The following is a 17,387-nucleotide window of genomic DNA, read 5'->3' on the forward strand; positions in this document are numbered from 1 at the left end:
CCAGGCCAGGGTGTAATCTGCTTCGCTCTCCAAACAGTCAGCTAGGATTCACTCCATTTTATCCTTGAACCAAGAATAGAAATCCATTCATCCATCATTTTTCTTCCACTTTTCTGGGGTCCAGGTTGCGGGGGTCACCAACCTAGGCAGAGAAGCCCAGAGTTCCCTCTCCCCAGCCACTTCCAGGTGATTCCCGAGAAACAATCTTGCCAGTATGTGTCTTGGGTCTTCCCCGGGGTCGCCTCCCATTGGGTCAAGGCTGGAACACCGGGGAGGCATCCAAGAGGCATACTAAACGGATAACCTGGCCGCCTCACCTGCGGCTCGACTCTGAGTCCCTCTGGAGGACTGAGCTTTACACCCGAAAAGAGTGTTTCCCAAACAGTTATCCATTTTCCTTTAACTGGTCACCTAATAATTAAACACTGTATTTATGATATATGATCTGTGTTTATCTCTTTACAGTGACAGACAGAAAAATTTGAATACCCTTCCACTAAATGGCAAAAACCACAACTAACGTGTCCAGAGTTGAAATGAAGTAATTTTTATGAGTGCAACATGGATGAATGGAGTCTGGATGGATAGATTATATATTCTCGTTTCTTTCCGAAAATAAATAAATTAATAACAATAAGAGCTCGGTTTGGGTCCAGCTAACCTGAGACCCTAATGAGGAAAAACAACATAGAAAAAATGGGGGATGGAATGGAGATACATTGTGTTCATTAAACATCAAGATTACTGTAGACACAATTGATGTGTGTGATTGTGGATGCATCCGTGTTCATATATCCATGCCAGTGACGAAAAGTGATATGCAAAACAACTATAGGTTCTGTACAGTTGTGACGACATCATCATTATTTCCCTATATATACACCTTTGGTGACATTTCTGAGGACAAACGCGATAGGAGATGGATTCATTGATAGACTTTGACCCTAAAAACCAAACTGATTTGTCATTTAACTCTCCCAGACAATCAGGAATCTACATGGAGAAGGGACACGTCTCCCAGGGGGGAGGTGCGAGGCCAAATTGTTATTGTGTGGGACTTCTCTACAGGGCCCAACCTCATTGCTGGCATTTTCCACATTCTGCCCGGGACACTGACTTATAGGAGGTTTCGTTCTAGCGCTGGGCTTGCATGTGCAAAATTTACCAAGGGGGTGTCAGGAATTTCAATCTTTGCTTCCAGACTGGCAGCATGGGGGCTGACGCGGGGCATGTGCAGGACACGCACGCTATTTTCTAGCATCTTTAGTTTGAGACTTGAGAACTCCTCATTTGTGAGCCTCTCACCACTGGGTGACATGCAAACGGTTCGAATGTTGCTTGGCTCGGGGAAATTCTACCAGGCTGGTGTTTGTTGTGGGAATGCCTGAGGCAAAGTGAACAGGATTATGTTGGCTGCGACACTCACGGCGGCGCTGATCTATCTCACGGTGCAAAATAGTGGCACCTTGGCTTTGGGCACGGCATGCTGGGACGAGAAGTTGACGCGGGCGGGCAGGAACGGCAGTTGCGTTGGTGAGTTTGTTTCACCATCAAATGTCTTGGATTTTAAAAAGCAGCATTGATAGTCCATCTGCTTGGCATGCTAAGACATGTTTTGGTTTTGGTTTAAATGTTTACTCTTTGGACACTTCATTAGGTACACTTGCATTATCAAATGCTGTGGCTCTCAAACTGAGGTCGAGGGACCCCCGTAGCTTGGTGGTCTCAAAAACAATTTGCAACAAATTTTGTTGAGGTATTTTAAAGATTGTACCGACATAGTGGCAATCAAACATATTAACATATTAAACCAATTAATCATCACTACCTTAGGTTCGGGCCAATTAAAAGCTCGGATACAACAATGGGGATATTTCACATGAATATGACAAATCAATGCACGAATGGAGAACAAAAGGCATATTTTTGAGAATTATAGTCCTATTTTTTTGCAGAATACATGGACGTCATTTTTGTTTGGGGATTTTTGGGCGGGGGGTGGGGGGGTCCTGATTTCATAATCCGGGTGTATGTATTCTGCAACTACCGAAGCCTGAATGTCATAACATTACCCCATGACTTTATTCTAGTCATTTCCATCAAAAAAATATTGATTTGTTATATTGTTGAAGTTCCACACTGCATTGTAGTACATTATGTACTGCCAGCCTCAATGTCCACAGGCCAGAGGCTGAGCCGCGTTGCGTTTGCTGAGTAGACGAGTAGCCAGTGTGAAACAGTTAAACTTCCCGTCCGTTGTCTAATGTTTCCATGTGAAACACAACAACAACACAAATACAAATGCATGTATTGTTCCAGCCCTAACATTAATATATTGCCCAACTTTAAGTGCCAATGGAGGGGGGTCCTTGATTTACGACAGTACCAGCATGTTTAGTTACCAATTTCCACTTGATTATTTTATATTTCTAGCATCGGCTGAGGATCCGCCGTAAAAAGGTTTGTCCACCAGATTGAGCTTCTTTATACCCCATCCAAAGCATGCAGCAAAATGTCAAGCCTTTTTACTGTTTTCTACAAAAGTGTCTCATGACTGAAATTATACTGTAAGTGTCTTGCTATTGATGTTGAATAACCGTCTACACAGTACATTCCCACTATTTGAGTCAGTATGGAATGTAATCAGTTACTTGATAGACAGGTAGATAATGCTGGGGGTTTACGACGGTACTGACATACAAGGTTTTGCCATTATGAAAGTTGGGCACCGGTCTAGTGTGTGCCGCAGTGTAAAAATATATGTTCATGTGGTACAATAAGACATGCTTTTGCCACCGTATTTACGGTTTTACAATTGATTGCTTTACTGTCTTTATGAACGACAAGAGCTTTTTCCCCCAATTATAACTTTGACTACAGCGCATTCCAATCTTCCATACAATTTTGGTTTGAGTCGCTATTGCAGGAAGGGAACTCCATCTTAACCCAAAGTGCCCCTGAACATGCCTGTATAGCACAGACAATTTCATCTTTGGCTTTTTGGATAGGCAAGTGGACTGCCATCAAATGCCAACGCCCCCCCCCCCCTTCCCTCCTCACACACACACACACACAAATGCTACAAGTGCTCTCAGAGTGTTGGATGAACACAATCTACAAATTCAAGAATAATGTTGACTGCCCCATGAACCTCAATTTCATTATGTTGTTTGTCAGCCATGGCTCACTGTTTTTCTTCATTCCGTAGAGTCGAGGCAGTATCCATGGTTGCACGAAGGGATATTACCATGATAGAACAACAGAGCAAACACAGCATAGGACAATGTCTGCCACCATTGAAGTGACCTCGATAACTCTTCGTGACACTTTGCTGGAATATAGATGAAGTCTTATTTGCCACAGTCATCATTCAGTATGTTGGGAAAGCTATCATTCGGTGCTAAGGAACAAGGCTTTATTCACAATCCGGCTAGAACATTCAACCCACTGCAACCTTGATGAAAACAATACCTTGTGCGAAGCTTTGCAGCCCTTCCTGATCTTCGGCCATGGTAAAGCCATACACAGGATGGACCTGGACGGGAAGAACCAGAGACGGCTGATTGCTGGGGTGGCATCTTCCATTCTGCTTGATTTCCATTTCAGCGAGGAACAAATCTACTGGGTGGACAAGCGCACAGGAATCATCTACAAGTCATCCGTGAGAGGCTTGCACAGACAGGTGACATCACAGCTATTGATTAGCGGAGTGTCTTGGATCAATCCAGTCATTCCATTTAAACGAGGTACACGTATACTCAACGATGGGACTGAATTTGAGCATTTTTCCCCTACTTCCGTTCACAGTCAGCAAAGACCCACTTGTTGGCCATGTGGAAAATATTATTCAGAGTGATTATCCTGTGGTGTGGGTCATGTTAAGACTGATTTTTCTTCATGTGTGAGGTTCCATATGTTTTGAGAATCATTTAAGATGTTAAATATTGGTATGTGTGTATAGTAACCAGCTTTTTAGAAATTCTGACTTTACTGTCCAAGAGCTCACCTTTGATGCTGCTGCCATTTTAACCAAGCAGTCAGCAATTTTGACAATGATCAGCGACACAGTTAGAAGAAGCTGATTCGGTTTGTCTTTGGATGAACCAAACCGTTCATTTGTTTTCTTGTGCAGAAACTGTACTCATCTGACAAACACATTTCGGGCCTCACCGTGGATTGGATTCGGAATGCCGTGTACTGGACGAGCAGGGAAAAGGGCAGAATCAAAAGGATGGATACAAACGGGAAAAGCGAAAGGACTCTTGTGAGGCACTTGACTCAGCCAAACTCGATTGTGATCGACCCCACTAAACGGTAACACCAGTTAACTTTTATGACACAAACACATGACATACGCATACAGATTTTATGGTACGTGCCACTCTTGAATGAGCAAGTCGACAAAAATTTTACAGGTTTTTGTTTTGGCTGTCCGGTGGAATAAGCCCAAGTATCCATAGGTGTGACGTTACAGGACAAGCAAAAATGACACTGATTGAAACCTCGCAGCAGTTGAAGGCACTGTCCGTCGACCACAGAGACAGGAGACTGTTCTGGGTACAATTTGGTCTGCAAGGAGAAAGCTCCATCGCCTCCACAGACTACAACGGCAAAGCTCTACACATCATAGATCAGCCCCTTCAGTAAACACACTGCGGTTATTTCCAATACCTTTCCTTTTTTTATTTGTGTGCTTCACACTTCTCTCTTGTTTGCTCAGGTCTGATTTGCTGGGAATAGCCCTTTTCCACAAGCACATATATTACACAGATGCCGCGTCCCGAGCAATAAAACGAATCAACAAGTACACAGGCGGCGAGGATCTGGAAGTCACCTTAAAACAAATGGCAAAGGTCCCAGTTGATATTAAAGTGGTTCATCCTGATAAGCAGCCAATGGCCGACTCACCATCGCCGCTTCCAGGTTTTTAACATAGAACTAAACCTATATATATTTTGTTTTCATAGTTGAAACTATTCTCCGATATTAATGCTAATTCTAATCAATCAGGATGTGATGAACAGAGCGGCACCTGCGTCAATGTGTGCTCAGGTACAGCTGAGCAAGGAGTTTGCCAGTGCAGTGAAGGCTTTGCTCTCAGTAAGCAAGGCTTCTACTGTGAAGGTAAGGTTTTTATTCAAGATGCCACACCAAAGATTATTCAACATATTTAAAACCTTGCATATGAATAGTCAGGTATCTGGAGTGCCTACGCACCCAACCAAGAACATTTTCTGTGAGCTGCTTAGTTCCCAAATTGCATTTGTGAGTGAATTCTTTGCTTCTCAAATGATTTGATGTAACAGTTTGACTAATTTCGTGTACATAGAGTAAATCCGCCCCACACTGATTTTCTACACTCATCATTTGGCAGCTAGGCTGTGCTAAGTAGGTCATGCCGGTATTTGCTGATGTGTTTTCTGCAATCACATGCACGGATTGTTGACAAGTGTAACAAATTGCTGCCCCCTGAGTGGAAATACAGTCAATGCTTTTACTTACTTATGGACACTCTTTTTTTTCAATGCCCAAGATCTACCCTTGGTTAACAAGGTAGCAAAAGCTGTCCTGGACATTTAGCCTCACAGTAGATGGATCAGTTTTCACTCAACAATAAAATACTGCTGTGTACCTTAGATGTGAATGAATGTGCCCACTGGAACCATGGCTGCTCTCTCGGCTGTGAGAACATCCCAGGCTCTTATTTCTGCACCTGCCCCAACGGATATGCCCTTCTACCAGATAAAAAAACATGCCGAGGTATAGTGTTGGGACACTTTTTGGCTTGTGTACAGTATGTATGGCTTGCTTGTGAGTTGAAGTCAGACTTGTTTTGGTCTGTGTCATTTAGCTCCCAGCCACTTTTCTTGCTGAGGTAACATTTGCCCTGCAGACACATCCTTAACCCCACTGAGTCAATAAAAACGCCAGACTGCCCTCTTACATAGGAGCAACCCATTGCTTGTTAGCTTATTTGGGACAAAACACTGACTGTGCACATATAAAAATATGAGAAATTGAGCACATTTGGGAGTTTCAGTCATTTAATGCGGTGCATTAAGAGCCGTTACTTATCTCCTAATCATAAATGATGATGTTTACCATAGACAAAAACACTGAACAACAATGAAGTCACACCTGTAATGGGGGGCCATATTTGACCAGTGGCTTTGTCAAGTCTCAGCTGTTTAGCAGATGACCTTTGCCATGTTAACAAGTCAAAAGACCACTGTGGATATGAAAGCAACGACTGAATTACTCTTATGTTTATTCTGTCCGCATCCAGTGCGAGCTAAGATTACATCCTTGACTGATTCCCACCACATTTTTACCTGTTTCTATAGAATTACAACATGACTTCACAAAGGGATTTTTCATACAGTAAGAGCTTGAGGCTAGTTAGAGCAATAGCTACCCGGCTGTAGAAAAAGAAAATAATAATAATAATAATGCAAGTCATGTATGCTTTATGAAATGTATCATTTCTGTATTTGTGAATGTGTTCATTTCCTCTCATCAGAGATCATGACCTGTGAAGGCAATGCCACTGAGTGTGGTCATGGTTGCCTAGCAACAGATGAAGGTCCCGTGTGTGTTTGCCCAAAGGGTTCTGTGTTAAAAGAAGATGGACAGGATTGTACAGGTACCAATTCATTCTATGTAATGAATCAGTACAAAATAAATGAAATCAAAAGAATACATAAAGAATTTAAAAAAATAATAATAAATCTTCCGATGAGAAAGAATGGTGAACTAAAATGTTTGGCATTCAGCAGTATTATTGTGCAAGACGTACACTTGTTCGGGTCAGATTTAAGTCTTGGGTAGGTTGAGGATTAGTGGTTGGGTTTGGGATACGGTAGTTAAGGTTAGGCCGAGGTTTCCAGTTAAGGTTTGGTTCAGTCAAAGTGTAACTTTTTTCAGTCCCTCAGTTTTTTTAATCCATCTACCTATCCATCCATCCATTTTCTAATTCGCTTATTGTCACAGGCATGCTGGAGCTTATTCCAGCAGTCCTCAGACAATAGGTAGGGGTAACCCTGAACTGGTTGCCTGCCAATCGCAGGTTTAAAAATACATAAATCTATCACACAATTCTTAGTTTAGGAGAGATTGATCCGCATAGCACAGAGAGAGCATCAAGTGTCATGAAGAGGAGGGATCCATTCATCCTTGAGAGGCGAACCGTGTTGCATGCTTAGTAAATTTGCTCACCTTTAAACTGTGTCCCTCCTTGTTTTGGGACAATTTTTTTTTTTCTGAGAAGGAGGAGAAGAAGAAGAAGCTTTATTTGTCATGTACATATACGTACACAAAATGTTTCCTCAGAGTTTGATCCATGACAATAGTGGACACAACAAACACACTGTTAGTGGCACACACCAGAGCAGGGGGCACTTAAGTGCCCGCAGAGCAGTTCAGTGTGTCTGTGTTCTGGTCAAGAACACCACAGTTGTGTGTCCAAGGACTGTCTGGGGTGGATGTGTTGCCAGGGTGACACGTGATGGCCTTCACCACACTGCCCTTTTAAAGTTATTTACATGAATCAATGCAACAAGAGGAAATAAATATTAAAACAATAATGACATACTGTCGGCTGCACCTTCCCTGTACTTGTAATAGTGACTGGCAGGACTATTATTTTTATTGTTGCAGGATGCTCCTCCGCAGACAAAGGGGGCTGCAGTCAGCTGTGCGTCCCTATCTCTCCCACTAGGTGGCGATGTGATTGCCTGCCGGGCTACCAGCTCCACCAAGACGGCAAGCGGTGCATTGCCTCTGGTGAGTCACACAGTTATTGTGAAGCAGTTAATTAAAACGTCTTATCTATGTGTGATCATTTAAGCTTGGACATTTAATCATTTGAGGGGTTTATTTTTTTTTTTTTTTTGTTTTGGTTTGGTTGTTTTGTTTTAGGACCACCACCATATCTGCTTGTCGCCAGTCTGGTGGCTGTGCAGAGAATAAATAGTGATGGCACTGAGGGCCAAATCCTTGTGCATGAACCCAGAGGAGCAATTGAATCTTTGGACTATGACCCAGTGTCAAACCACGTAAGAAAAAAACGCTTAGAATGACAGATTAGAAATCCTGTACAGATATGGTGATTGAATGCGCACTGGGAGCCTGTTTAGGTGTGGGCAAGCCCTGACATCTATGGATAGATCTCGTAACTGAATGCTATCAATTTTTTATGCGTTTTATATTTGGCCGCAGTCAAGTGAGATAAGTGTACTAAATGTGGTCTTTCATCAAATCATCAAGGTGTACTTTGCTAGCACATCCCAGAAAACCATTGAACGGGTCCATATGAACGGCGGATCCAAACGACGAGTCATTACCAATGGTCCAGACTCGAATCATGGGCTGGCTGTCGATTGGATACATCGCAAGATTTACTGGACCGTTACAAGGTGCGTGGATGGACAATTCTATTAAGATGGACAATTAGATTAAGCAAGCGGGCAGCACGATGGTCGACTGATTAGCACGTCCGTCTCATGGTGCAGAGGTGCAAGATTCGATTCCGGCTCTGGCCTTCCTGTGTGGAGTTTGCATGTTGCCTGTGTGGGTTTTCTCCGGGTAATCTGGTTTCTTCCCACATTCCAAAAAACATTCATTGCAGGTTAATGGAACACTCTAAATTGTCCCTAGGTGTGATTGTGAGCGTGGATGGTTGTTCGTCTCTGTGTGCCCTGTGATTGACTGGCAACCATTCAGGGTGTACACCGCCTGCCTACTGTCCAAAGACAGCTGGGATCAGCTCCAGCACCCATGCGACCCTTGTGAGGATAAGCAGATTAGAAAGTGGATGGAGATAAAGCAAGCTCCAAAAAAAGTTTCCATTCAATTGCACGGGCAAGTATTTTTAAACTGCCCACTAGTACAGTACTTATACTCGTGGTTCAGTATTAGTGCCATCGAATTTATAACATCCTCTAAATTTCTTTGCAACAAGAAACACTTCTTAAAAATATTAAAACTTTTTGTGAATGTCTGGCGAACATCTCTGCAACATTTTGCAACCATGAATCAATCCTGACGAAAAAGCAACATTCAGGACAGGTACAAACACACATAAACCTTTGCTGCTCAGAGAGATACAGCCTCTAAGTGACCTAAGGTGCAATCAGAAATTCACGCTGACACTCTTACAAAACTCTAAGTGGGTGGGGGTTCGGAGAGGCAGCGTACGCGCTTCTTCAATTCATTTTCAAATGCACCTGAGTACACGTGAAACAGAACTTTATCTTCTATTACGTAGAGAAGCTGAAATCTGAATGAACAAAACAAAAGACTGGAATCTGCACAGGCAGACTGCACGCCACTGCGAAATGGGAATTGGGCTAGTGTGCGTCTTTGCCATACGTGCATGTATATGCACATACTGTATCTGGTGAAGGTTTTAAAAAGCAAATAATCTGTAAACCATTTATTTTTAAGGGGAATGTTGTAAAGCGACTTATGATATTGAACTGTTTTGAGGATCCGTTTGTGGTATATTGACAGTTTAAACTGCTACATGAAGGCATATGATTCAACACATTTGTAAGTTTTACGGGGTCCCCAGTTATTACACTTGTAAAGGATCGGGAATTATTAAAGTAAAGGATTTAAATGTGACACTTCCAGACAGTCAATATTGGTCAGCAGTACCTTGGATGGACTCAACGTGACAACTGTAGTGAGCAGTGGACTCGACAAGCCAACATCCATCACAGTTCATCCTCTGGAAAAGTCAGTTTGATAACAAACTGTATTGCTAAATTCTTAAATGGAAACAATGCATCTCTATGTACTGACGGAAAGTGTCATATATTCTTTCTTTCTTTCTTTTTTTTTTTTTTGGAGGAAGTTGTTCTGGGCGGATATCGGACATCAACCTACAGTGGAAAGTTGCTCTTTATATGGGATGGACCGCAGAGTGATCGCAAGCACAAACCTGGTGTCGCCTGGGGGTCTGACGGTCGACTTTGCCGAGGGTCGTCTGTTCTGGTGCGACGAGAGCAGGGTCGAGACCTGCGCATTGGACGGTTCTAAACGTCGGATCCTGCTAGAGAACCAAGTAGGTGAGGTTATGAATTGGCCAAGGTCTTTTTATTAAACCTGTGCCTAAAGATTGACGGTTACCCGTATCACTGACCTTCCTTGTCCCAGGCCGGCCCTTTGACCTGGCCGTGTTCGAGGACAGTCTCTGGATAGTGGACAGGGAGCGCCGGCAGTTGATGAGCGTGTACAAGCAGACGGGGAGGGAACTGCAACGTCTCCTTGTCGACCTGGTCCAACCTGCGTCCGTTGTGGTGGTGCATCCACTTGCTAAACCTGGTGCAGCAAGTACACATCCATTGGGCGGGGTTGGGGGTGGTGTTTCCATTTCCAGTGGCAAATGTCCACTGTTAAATTTGGAAGTTCCTTCTAAATCCCATTGAGATTTTTTGGAACTTCCAACTTCCACATTATGGAGTATCGATTGTGGAAGTATACAACTTCTTGTGTATAATTTCTGCTAATATCTTGGAACTCACGAGGGTGCACCAGCCCAAAATTTAGATAGCCAATATGCCCCAGGAAAAATACTGTTTTCATTCCGTATTGATCCAAGAAAGTCGACAAAGTTAGAACCCCTTCTCATTTGGGTTGTAGTTGGAATTAGGGGTTAGTTTAGGGTTTGGGTTTGTGTTTGGATTCCAATTTGAGAGTTGGAGAAGAGGTTGGGATTGGAGTAAGGAATTGGAGAAGAGTAGGAAGTTAGTTATAGGGGTTAGAAATTGGATTCGGGTTGGGTTCTTGGGTTAAGCCTACGGTTTGGGGTGAGTTGAGTGTTAGGGTTGCAGGGTTTGATTACATATTGTATTAGATGGGTTATGAGTGGAATTAGGCTCATAGGTTGCCTTGGGTTACAGGTTGTTCAGGTTAAGTACTAGTAGGGTTGGAGTTAGAGACAAGGTCTGGAGTATAAGTGTGACTGTTTGACTCTCAATTTTCACAGGGTTAGGCTTAGACAACAAGTCCACAGACAAAACACTCAATGATGAAAGTACACCGCACACACCCTCTAACAGAGCCGCTGTGGACTCGGAAGTGGAAGCGAGGACCTTCACAGACAAGATGGTGTCTGGTAACAACAGCAAAGATGACAAATAATGGAACGCTGTTCCTTTTATTTGTTAGACTCAGTAATGTAAATGATGTGTCCCACAGACAAGCACGAGTGCTATTCAGCAGGATCATGCGGTCCCAACGCCAAGTGTCTCCTGAATGCCGGCAGTCCAACCTGCTCTTGTCTCGAAGGTTTCACCGGTGACGGACACTTGTGTGTGGGTGGGTGTATTATATAATTCTAGCGAAAGAGCAAAACGTTGGAGTTGAACCCCTTCTGCGGGACAAATGTGAGAGTTGAAAGACCCACAACCCCACACTTGACTGTGATAAAAACTCAGACGGCTTAAGCACGAAGAGCGCTTTCCTCTGCAAGTTTCAGGCTGGTTCCCACGGCAACAGGCAGATATGTCAAGGTGTGTTCAGTTTCATTCCATGTCATCATATCATGCTTTTGGTTTTTTTTTTTCTTTTAGATATACGTAAAACACCGCCATCCATGACATCCAGCCACCCTGGAAACTCTGTGGAGAGTTGCCCCTCCACCCATGAATCATACTGCTTGTACCAGGGCATTTGCTTCTATTTCCCTGAGGTGGAGTCCTATGCCTGCAAGTAATTCGCCTTTTTTGTCTTGTTTACTTGATATCTATTGGAACGGATCCAAAATCTCCATCGTATTGAAAGGCCCCCGGTTATAATGAATGGTTTCAACCAATAGGGGTCACTATTGTTCCATGAACCCCGCAGCTGCATTATAAAGCCAATGAAATCCATGTTGCAGGAAATATGGAGACACTGGATAATCACAGTTATGTATATGCAAACACATCCATAGTGATTAGATGCATATAAAAAAAACACACAACACAACACGCTCAAATAAGTTTCTTATAGGCAAAGGCTGTGTTTATTATCTTTGTTCTCAACGTGGCCAAAAACTCACCAATTTTTGCATGCACCCATATCCTGGTTGAAATGTAGGTAATTGTTGCGGGGTTCCCAACAGCACTCCTTAAGATTCACTCAGTACTTAGCAAAATATGGTATTTATGGTGAAGTAATTGGTTGTTCTATGTCCTCTTGTTGCAGCTGTGTTGCGGGCTACATGGGCGAGCGCTGTCAGTTCAGCGACTTGGAATGGTGGGAGCTTCAGCAAGCCGAGGAGGAGAGGCGCAGGAATGTGGTAGTCGCTTCCTGCATGGTGCTCCTGATTTGCCTGCTCTCCATCGCTGCCTGTGTCACCTACTGCTACAGGTGTGTGTATGTGTGTGTGTGTGTTGGGGGAAATAGGGCATTTCCAAAGGTCCTCTTTAGGTGAAGATCAACATCTATTGCTTGTCTTTTTTTAGGAAATGAATTATACAGACAACAGTCACAGTTTCAAATGATTTAACAAGTTTGACCAACTGCCAAAAGTGCGCTGCCAGCTACAATATCCGCTAGCCAGAGCCCTGTGTTTGTCTATAAAATGTGGCTAAACACCCTTTCCTGTCCCTTTCCTACTGCACTAGGGTTTGTGTTGAAACTCAGAACACTTCCATACTGTATTAAATGTTCTGCAGTGAAAAATCATAGTCCTGAACTTACCGGTAATCTTTTTATCTCAGGATGCACTAAAAAAAAATTATTTGCATTTCGTTGTCTGTTTATGTCAACAGACTCATACATTTTACTTTGTCTGCAGCTCTAAACAGTGAAACATGTTGTGGTCTCGGCATGTCTCGAGACTGGTATGTTTTTTTTATACTGACTTCAAACAATCAGGATTTTTGGAACCAATTACCCATCATCAAGATAAAAAAAATAAAATAAAAAATAAATCATAGATCTGATCACAAGATGGTGCAAATATCTGTTTAAATAAGTTGTTTATTTCAAGAGTTCGATTCTGGGCTTTGGCCATCCTGTGTGGAGTTTGCATGTTCTCGCCGCGCCTGCGTGTTTTTTCTCCTGGTACTGTGGTTTCCCACCACATTCCAATAACATGCAAGGCAGGTTAATGGAACACTCGAAATTGTCATTGTGTGTGACAGCAAGCGCGAATGATTATTTGACTATTTCCAAGCAAAAATACACACAAACACAGCAAACACAGTCGAGACAGCCATTCCGCCTGATGAAGTGGCATGGAGATCGATACTGTTTGTGCCGTCAATGCCACCGATACCTCTGAGATCAATTCTTAAACATAAACTTCGACGAGTTTCATACTTCAGTCATTTGAGGCACAGCATTTGCAGTATCGTGCCAAAAAGGAAAGCGGGCCTTGATTTTGCACTTGCCATTGACTGAAAATGACGTCACAGGTGCTCAGGGCTGAAGAACTGACCAATCACGGCAAACACTAACCCACCAACAGTCAGCTGGGATAGGCTCCAGCCCACCCTCAACCTTAATGAGGAAAGGTGCAATAGAAAATAGGTAGCTGGATGGATTCGGGACAAATGTATAACTGAGCGATTTCAGCTGTGTTCAACTTTAGAGGTTTCATTTTACATACCGGTAAATTATGAATAAACACATTGTAGAAACATAGTACAGTATGTATCATTACTGTACAAGCAGTGCTGTGTTATTATCACTATGCATCCTTCATGTGGGACTTCTCCAGTGATGAAAGAAAACACGTGGATACACTGTCTAAAAATTGGGCACGAATGAGCCGTGTGATGGGAGCGTCTCCGGGTGGGTGGCCACATGTGGCAGCATGTTGGAGTAGCGCGTAGCTGAGTGACGACACAGCTGGAACATCCGCTCCCTTTTATTTCCGCCCGACCTGTTACTAAGTAGCTGATTTGCTTTGCTGTTGTTTTGCCGGCTTACTGGCGAGGCTGTCTGCATTCGCCATGCACTCTTGACTGGCCCCCACCTCGCACTCGCATCCTTTACCTTGATCACAGTGTGCCCCCTACCCGTCTGTGGAAGTGGCACGCTTTCAATTACATGCTTGGTTTAGCTTGTTCGACAGCAATTACGCATCAAAATAGACCATTTCGCTGCGACAAAATGGAGCCACTGAGGTATGACCCTGCGTGGTAGCCAATAGCTCGGCCTCAAATTGCATTCTGCACTTGACTGCAACTGCACTTGGGCACTCTTTTTGAGTTTGGTGCTTCAGTGTCTTTGCTATATGGGGTGCGAGAAAGAAGCCCATTGGTGCATAATATGAGCCACTGAAGAACACCCTGGTTTTAAAACTGACGAAACTAAACGCACCATCAAATTCAGAGAGAATACACAAGCAAAGGATTTACTTAGTAAATCTCTGGGAATCTACACCACTACATGAGTTGTATCAAAAACTCTGCTTTATCACGGTGAGAAGACAAATTAGTCGTGTTTGGTCTTGGCAGAGGTCTCTCTTTATCTCTAAAGGAACGCTTTTCGCTTCAGCTCTTTCACAGGATTACATTCGCAAGCTTGTTGATTTTCCTGACAAAGTATATAATCCAGAGGTGGCAGTAAAACAGATACTGAATGTGCAAATCATAAGCCTCCTGTCTTCTTCGGGTGAAGTGAGTCGTATGTCAAGTCATACAATCTTGTTGAGTTACAACATACTGTATATTCGTACACGAGCCACTTTGCACTTAGGATCTGTACTTGATTTGAAAAATGTAAACAGGTAATTACATCACGTCAAGTTTCAAGAATACCAAGTCGTTAAATAGTTTTTCAGGCAAGCGTGTCATAAAATTGGCAGTATAAATCCGCCTCAAGTCAAGTCATGTGACTTAAATCCCCCACCTCAGGTTTAACTGGACTGCAAACGCAATCTCTGTCACTTGGGATCTGTGCAGTCCTTGACCATACACATTAATTTATTATGTAGTGACGTGATTTAAGAGGCGCCCTGAATTTTAAAACACTCCTTTGTCTTCATCTGTGAAGAACTCGAGGACTCTTCCGCAAGCAGCCCTCGGCGGATAACGTGAGCAAGACCAGTGCGACAGACGAGGACGTGTTAGAGACCAACAAAGACGGTGTATGTCAGGTGATCAAATTAGCACGCTATGCTAGCACTGGGGTCAATCACACCGGCATTATCACTGGTGTAATGCATTTTTCCATAATTGAGTACTATTTTTTTCAAAGGCAGTTTTTTGATACAGCTCTTTGTTGGCCTCTCCATTCTGGAGACAAGATCTGGTTCCACATGGGCACTCTAGTCATCATATTAACCTACCTATATGCAGGGTCTATAGCTCCCTGGTCACATTTTTTTCTCTCTCTCTTAAACACTCTCTTAATTGATCACCGTTTGACTCTGCAGGTCTACACGGTCATGAACAATGACCCAAAAGGAAGCACACTCCCAGCACCGGGTTGTCCCCGGAGGGCTGTATGTCCATCCTGCTCATCAGAGACAGGTACTGCAAGCGACTGTGAGCGTGAACGCCGAGCTGGCTCCCAGAATACATTTGCATTGCCTTCCGTCAGGAGACAACCAGCTCGAAGAACCAGAGATGTGGTCTATACGGAATCAGGCGTACGAGTGTTCCATGGTGTCCACTGTTGCCATGGAAACCAACCGGCAATCCCTCCACAGCTCGAGTCAGTCGCCAGACTCCATCCTACAGGCGTAACTCCCAAGTGTAAAGTCAGCTAGCTGCCTCCTGCGCAGTTTAAATGAGTCTTGCATTACCTGCTCCTTACACTAGGGGTCAACAACGTACTAGATTTTGTACAGTGGCGTTTACGTCGAATCAGTGGTTCACTGAAGCAAGTAATTTAACGATTCGGGATATCTCAACCAACATTGCAGTATTTAATATTTTTGGATTGCCTGGCCAGTTCTCCTGTTTAACTAATGGTTAAAATCCATAATTTATTGTGACCCTATTAGACAGTAGTCCTTGGATGAGCAGCAATGTACACTATCAACATGTAGCAGTAACGCAAAACTGTGACATGAAACTTGTTGAAACTTCCACTAATAAAACTATAATCACAATTTCTGGCTATTGAATCAAGATTTCATCAGATTTCTTTATTTTTATATCTTTGTAATATTTTTGGGCTCTTATTGTGATGGGGGGAGGGGTATTCGCCGGGAAAAAAAAACCCTCAAGGGTCACATGGATATTGATTTTCCTGGAAAGCTCACACTTATCTCTATATATTGGCCTCCATTAGAGCTAACAGATAGAGAGCTCGGGTCGCAGTCCATGGAGCAAGAGTCAATTTATCTTGAATTACACCTCAGTTTGGGCAACGGAGGGGGCAATGGAGTCTTTGACACAGGGAGTTACAAAGCATTCACGGGGCACTTGAGTAAGTATTGGGACATCCCATGGTTCCCAGAAAACATAAAGTGTACCCATAGAGCTGGAACGAAGCATAGAATTGTCCAAAATGGCGTGTTCAGACTATAGCTGGGCGATATAATGATATATATTGTAAAAAATGAGAGAAACGTTTATATGCCACTTGTCTATTGTCAAAAGTCAGTCTTTAAAGTGAGTTTCCTATGGCAGATTAAGGCAAACGGCAAAAAATAAAAACGACAGACAGCTTTATTTGATGGACAAAAGCTTTCTTTTACTATGCTTGTTCCACACAGCTGCCTCAAGGTGGCACACTGAATAACAAACCAGGGAAGTGGTAATCCACAATAGATTACAGAATTATGATGCAAAATAAAATCTAACAGTTGATGAAAATTGATAAATAACGAGGTGGGTGAATGCATATAACAAATACTAGTACTTTTGGAAATAATTAAATAGACAACAACAAACCTGTAATTATTATCATTTTCAACATTTCTTCTGATTCTTTTTCTTCTCATTATTTACAAAAAAAGACACCTCAAGGCATGCTGGGATTCTTCAAACTACATGGGGCCCGAAATAAGTGATTTGTGGTTTCAACATTCCAAAAACATGCATGGCAGGTTGATCGGGCACTCCAAATTGTCCCGGGGTGTGATTGTGAGTGCAAATTTGTCTGTGTGCCCTGCGATTGGCTGGAAACCAGTTCAGGGTGTACCTCGCCTACTGCCCAAAGACAGCCGTGATAGACTCCTACACATCCATGACCCTCGTGAGGATAAACGGATTAGAAAATGGATGGATGGATGGATGGATGGATGGATGGATGGATGGATGGATGACATTCTTGAATAAGCTATTTTTAGTTGGTAACAAACCTCTGCTCCACACCTCAGCTCATTTCAATATAGTTTAATGAAAAGTAGTCCTGTGAATATTTACTTGAATTAGTGTGCAACCTCAATTTTCTACTTGATTTCACATTTTCCTCACAAAAGATTTAAGCGGTTG

At 43.0% G+C, this 17,387-nt stretch overlaps 1 protein-coding gene across 3 annotated transcripts; it reads left to right on the top strand.

Annotated features, from left to right (window-relative positions):
• The first annotated feature begins 1,024 nt into the window (after positions 1 to 1,024).
• egf (epidermal growth factor) lies at positions 1,025 to 16,057 on the top strand. Of its 3 annotated transcripts, XM_019883869.1 has the most exons (21): positions 1,027 to 1,533; positions 3,483 to 3,682; positions 4,133 to 4,314; positions 4,416 to 4,643; positions 4,721 to 4,923; positions 5,011 to 5,124; positions 5,638 to 5,760; positions 6,521 to 6,643; positions 7,657 to 7,782; positions 7,918 to 8,054; positions 8,266 to 8,414; positions 9,634 to 9,738; positions 9,853 to 10,070; positions 10,159 to 10,326; positions 10,991 to 11,119; positions 11,203 to 11,322; positions 11,577 to 11,715; positions 12,193 to 12,357; positions 14,995 to 15,097; positions 15,377 to 15,473; positions 15,544 to 16,057. In XM_019883869.1, the coding sequence occupies exons 1-21, from the start codon at positions 1,407 to 1,409 to the stop codon at positions 15,687 to 15,689; spliced, it is 3,102 nt and encodes a 1,033-aa protein (XP_019739428.1). In that variant the 5' UTR covers positions 1,027 to 1,406; the 3' UTR covers positions 15,690 to 16,057. The 3 variants fall into 3 exon arrangements, with proteins under 3 accessions (XP_019739429.1, XP_019739428.1, XP_019739427.1); XM_019883868.1 differs by having other exon boundaries at positions 15,377 to 16,057; XM_019883870.1 differs by lacking the exons at positions 14,995 to 15,097; positions 15,377 to 15,473; positions 15,544 to 16,057 and adding an exon at positions 12,453 to 12,778 and having other exon boundaries at positions 1,025 to 1,533.
• Positions 16,058 to 17,387: the final 1,330 nt, after the last annotated feature.

Source organism: Hippocampus comes, unplaced genomic scaffold, assembly GCF_001891065.2.
Source record: "Hippocampus comes isolate QL1 unplaced genomic scaffold, H_comes_QL1_v1.1 scaffold156, whole genome shotgun sequence".
NCBI lineage: Eukaryota > Metazoa > Chordata > Actinopteri > Syngnathiformes > Syngnathidae > Hippocampus > Hippocampus comes.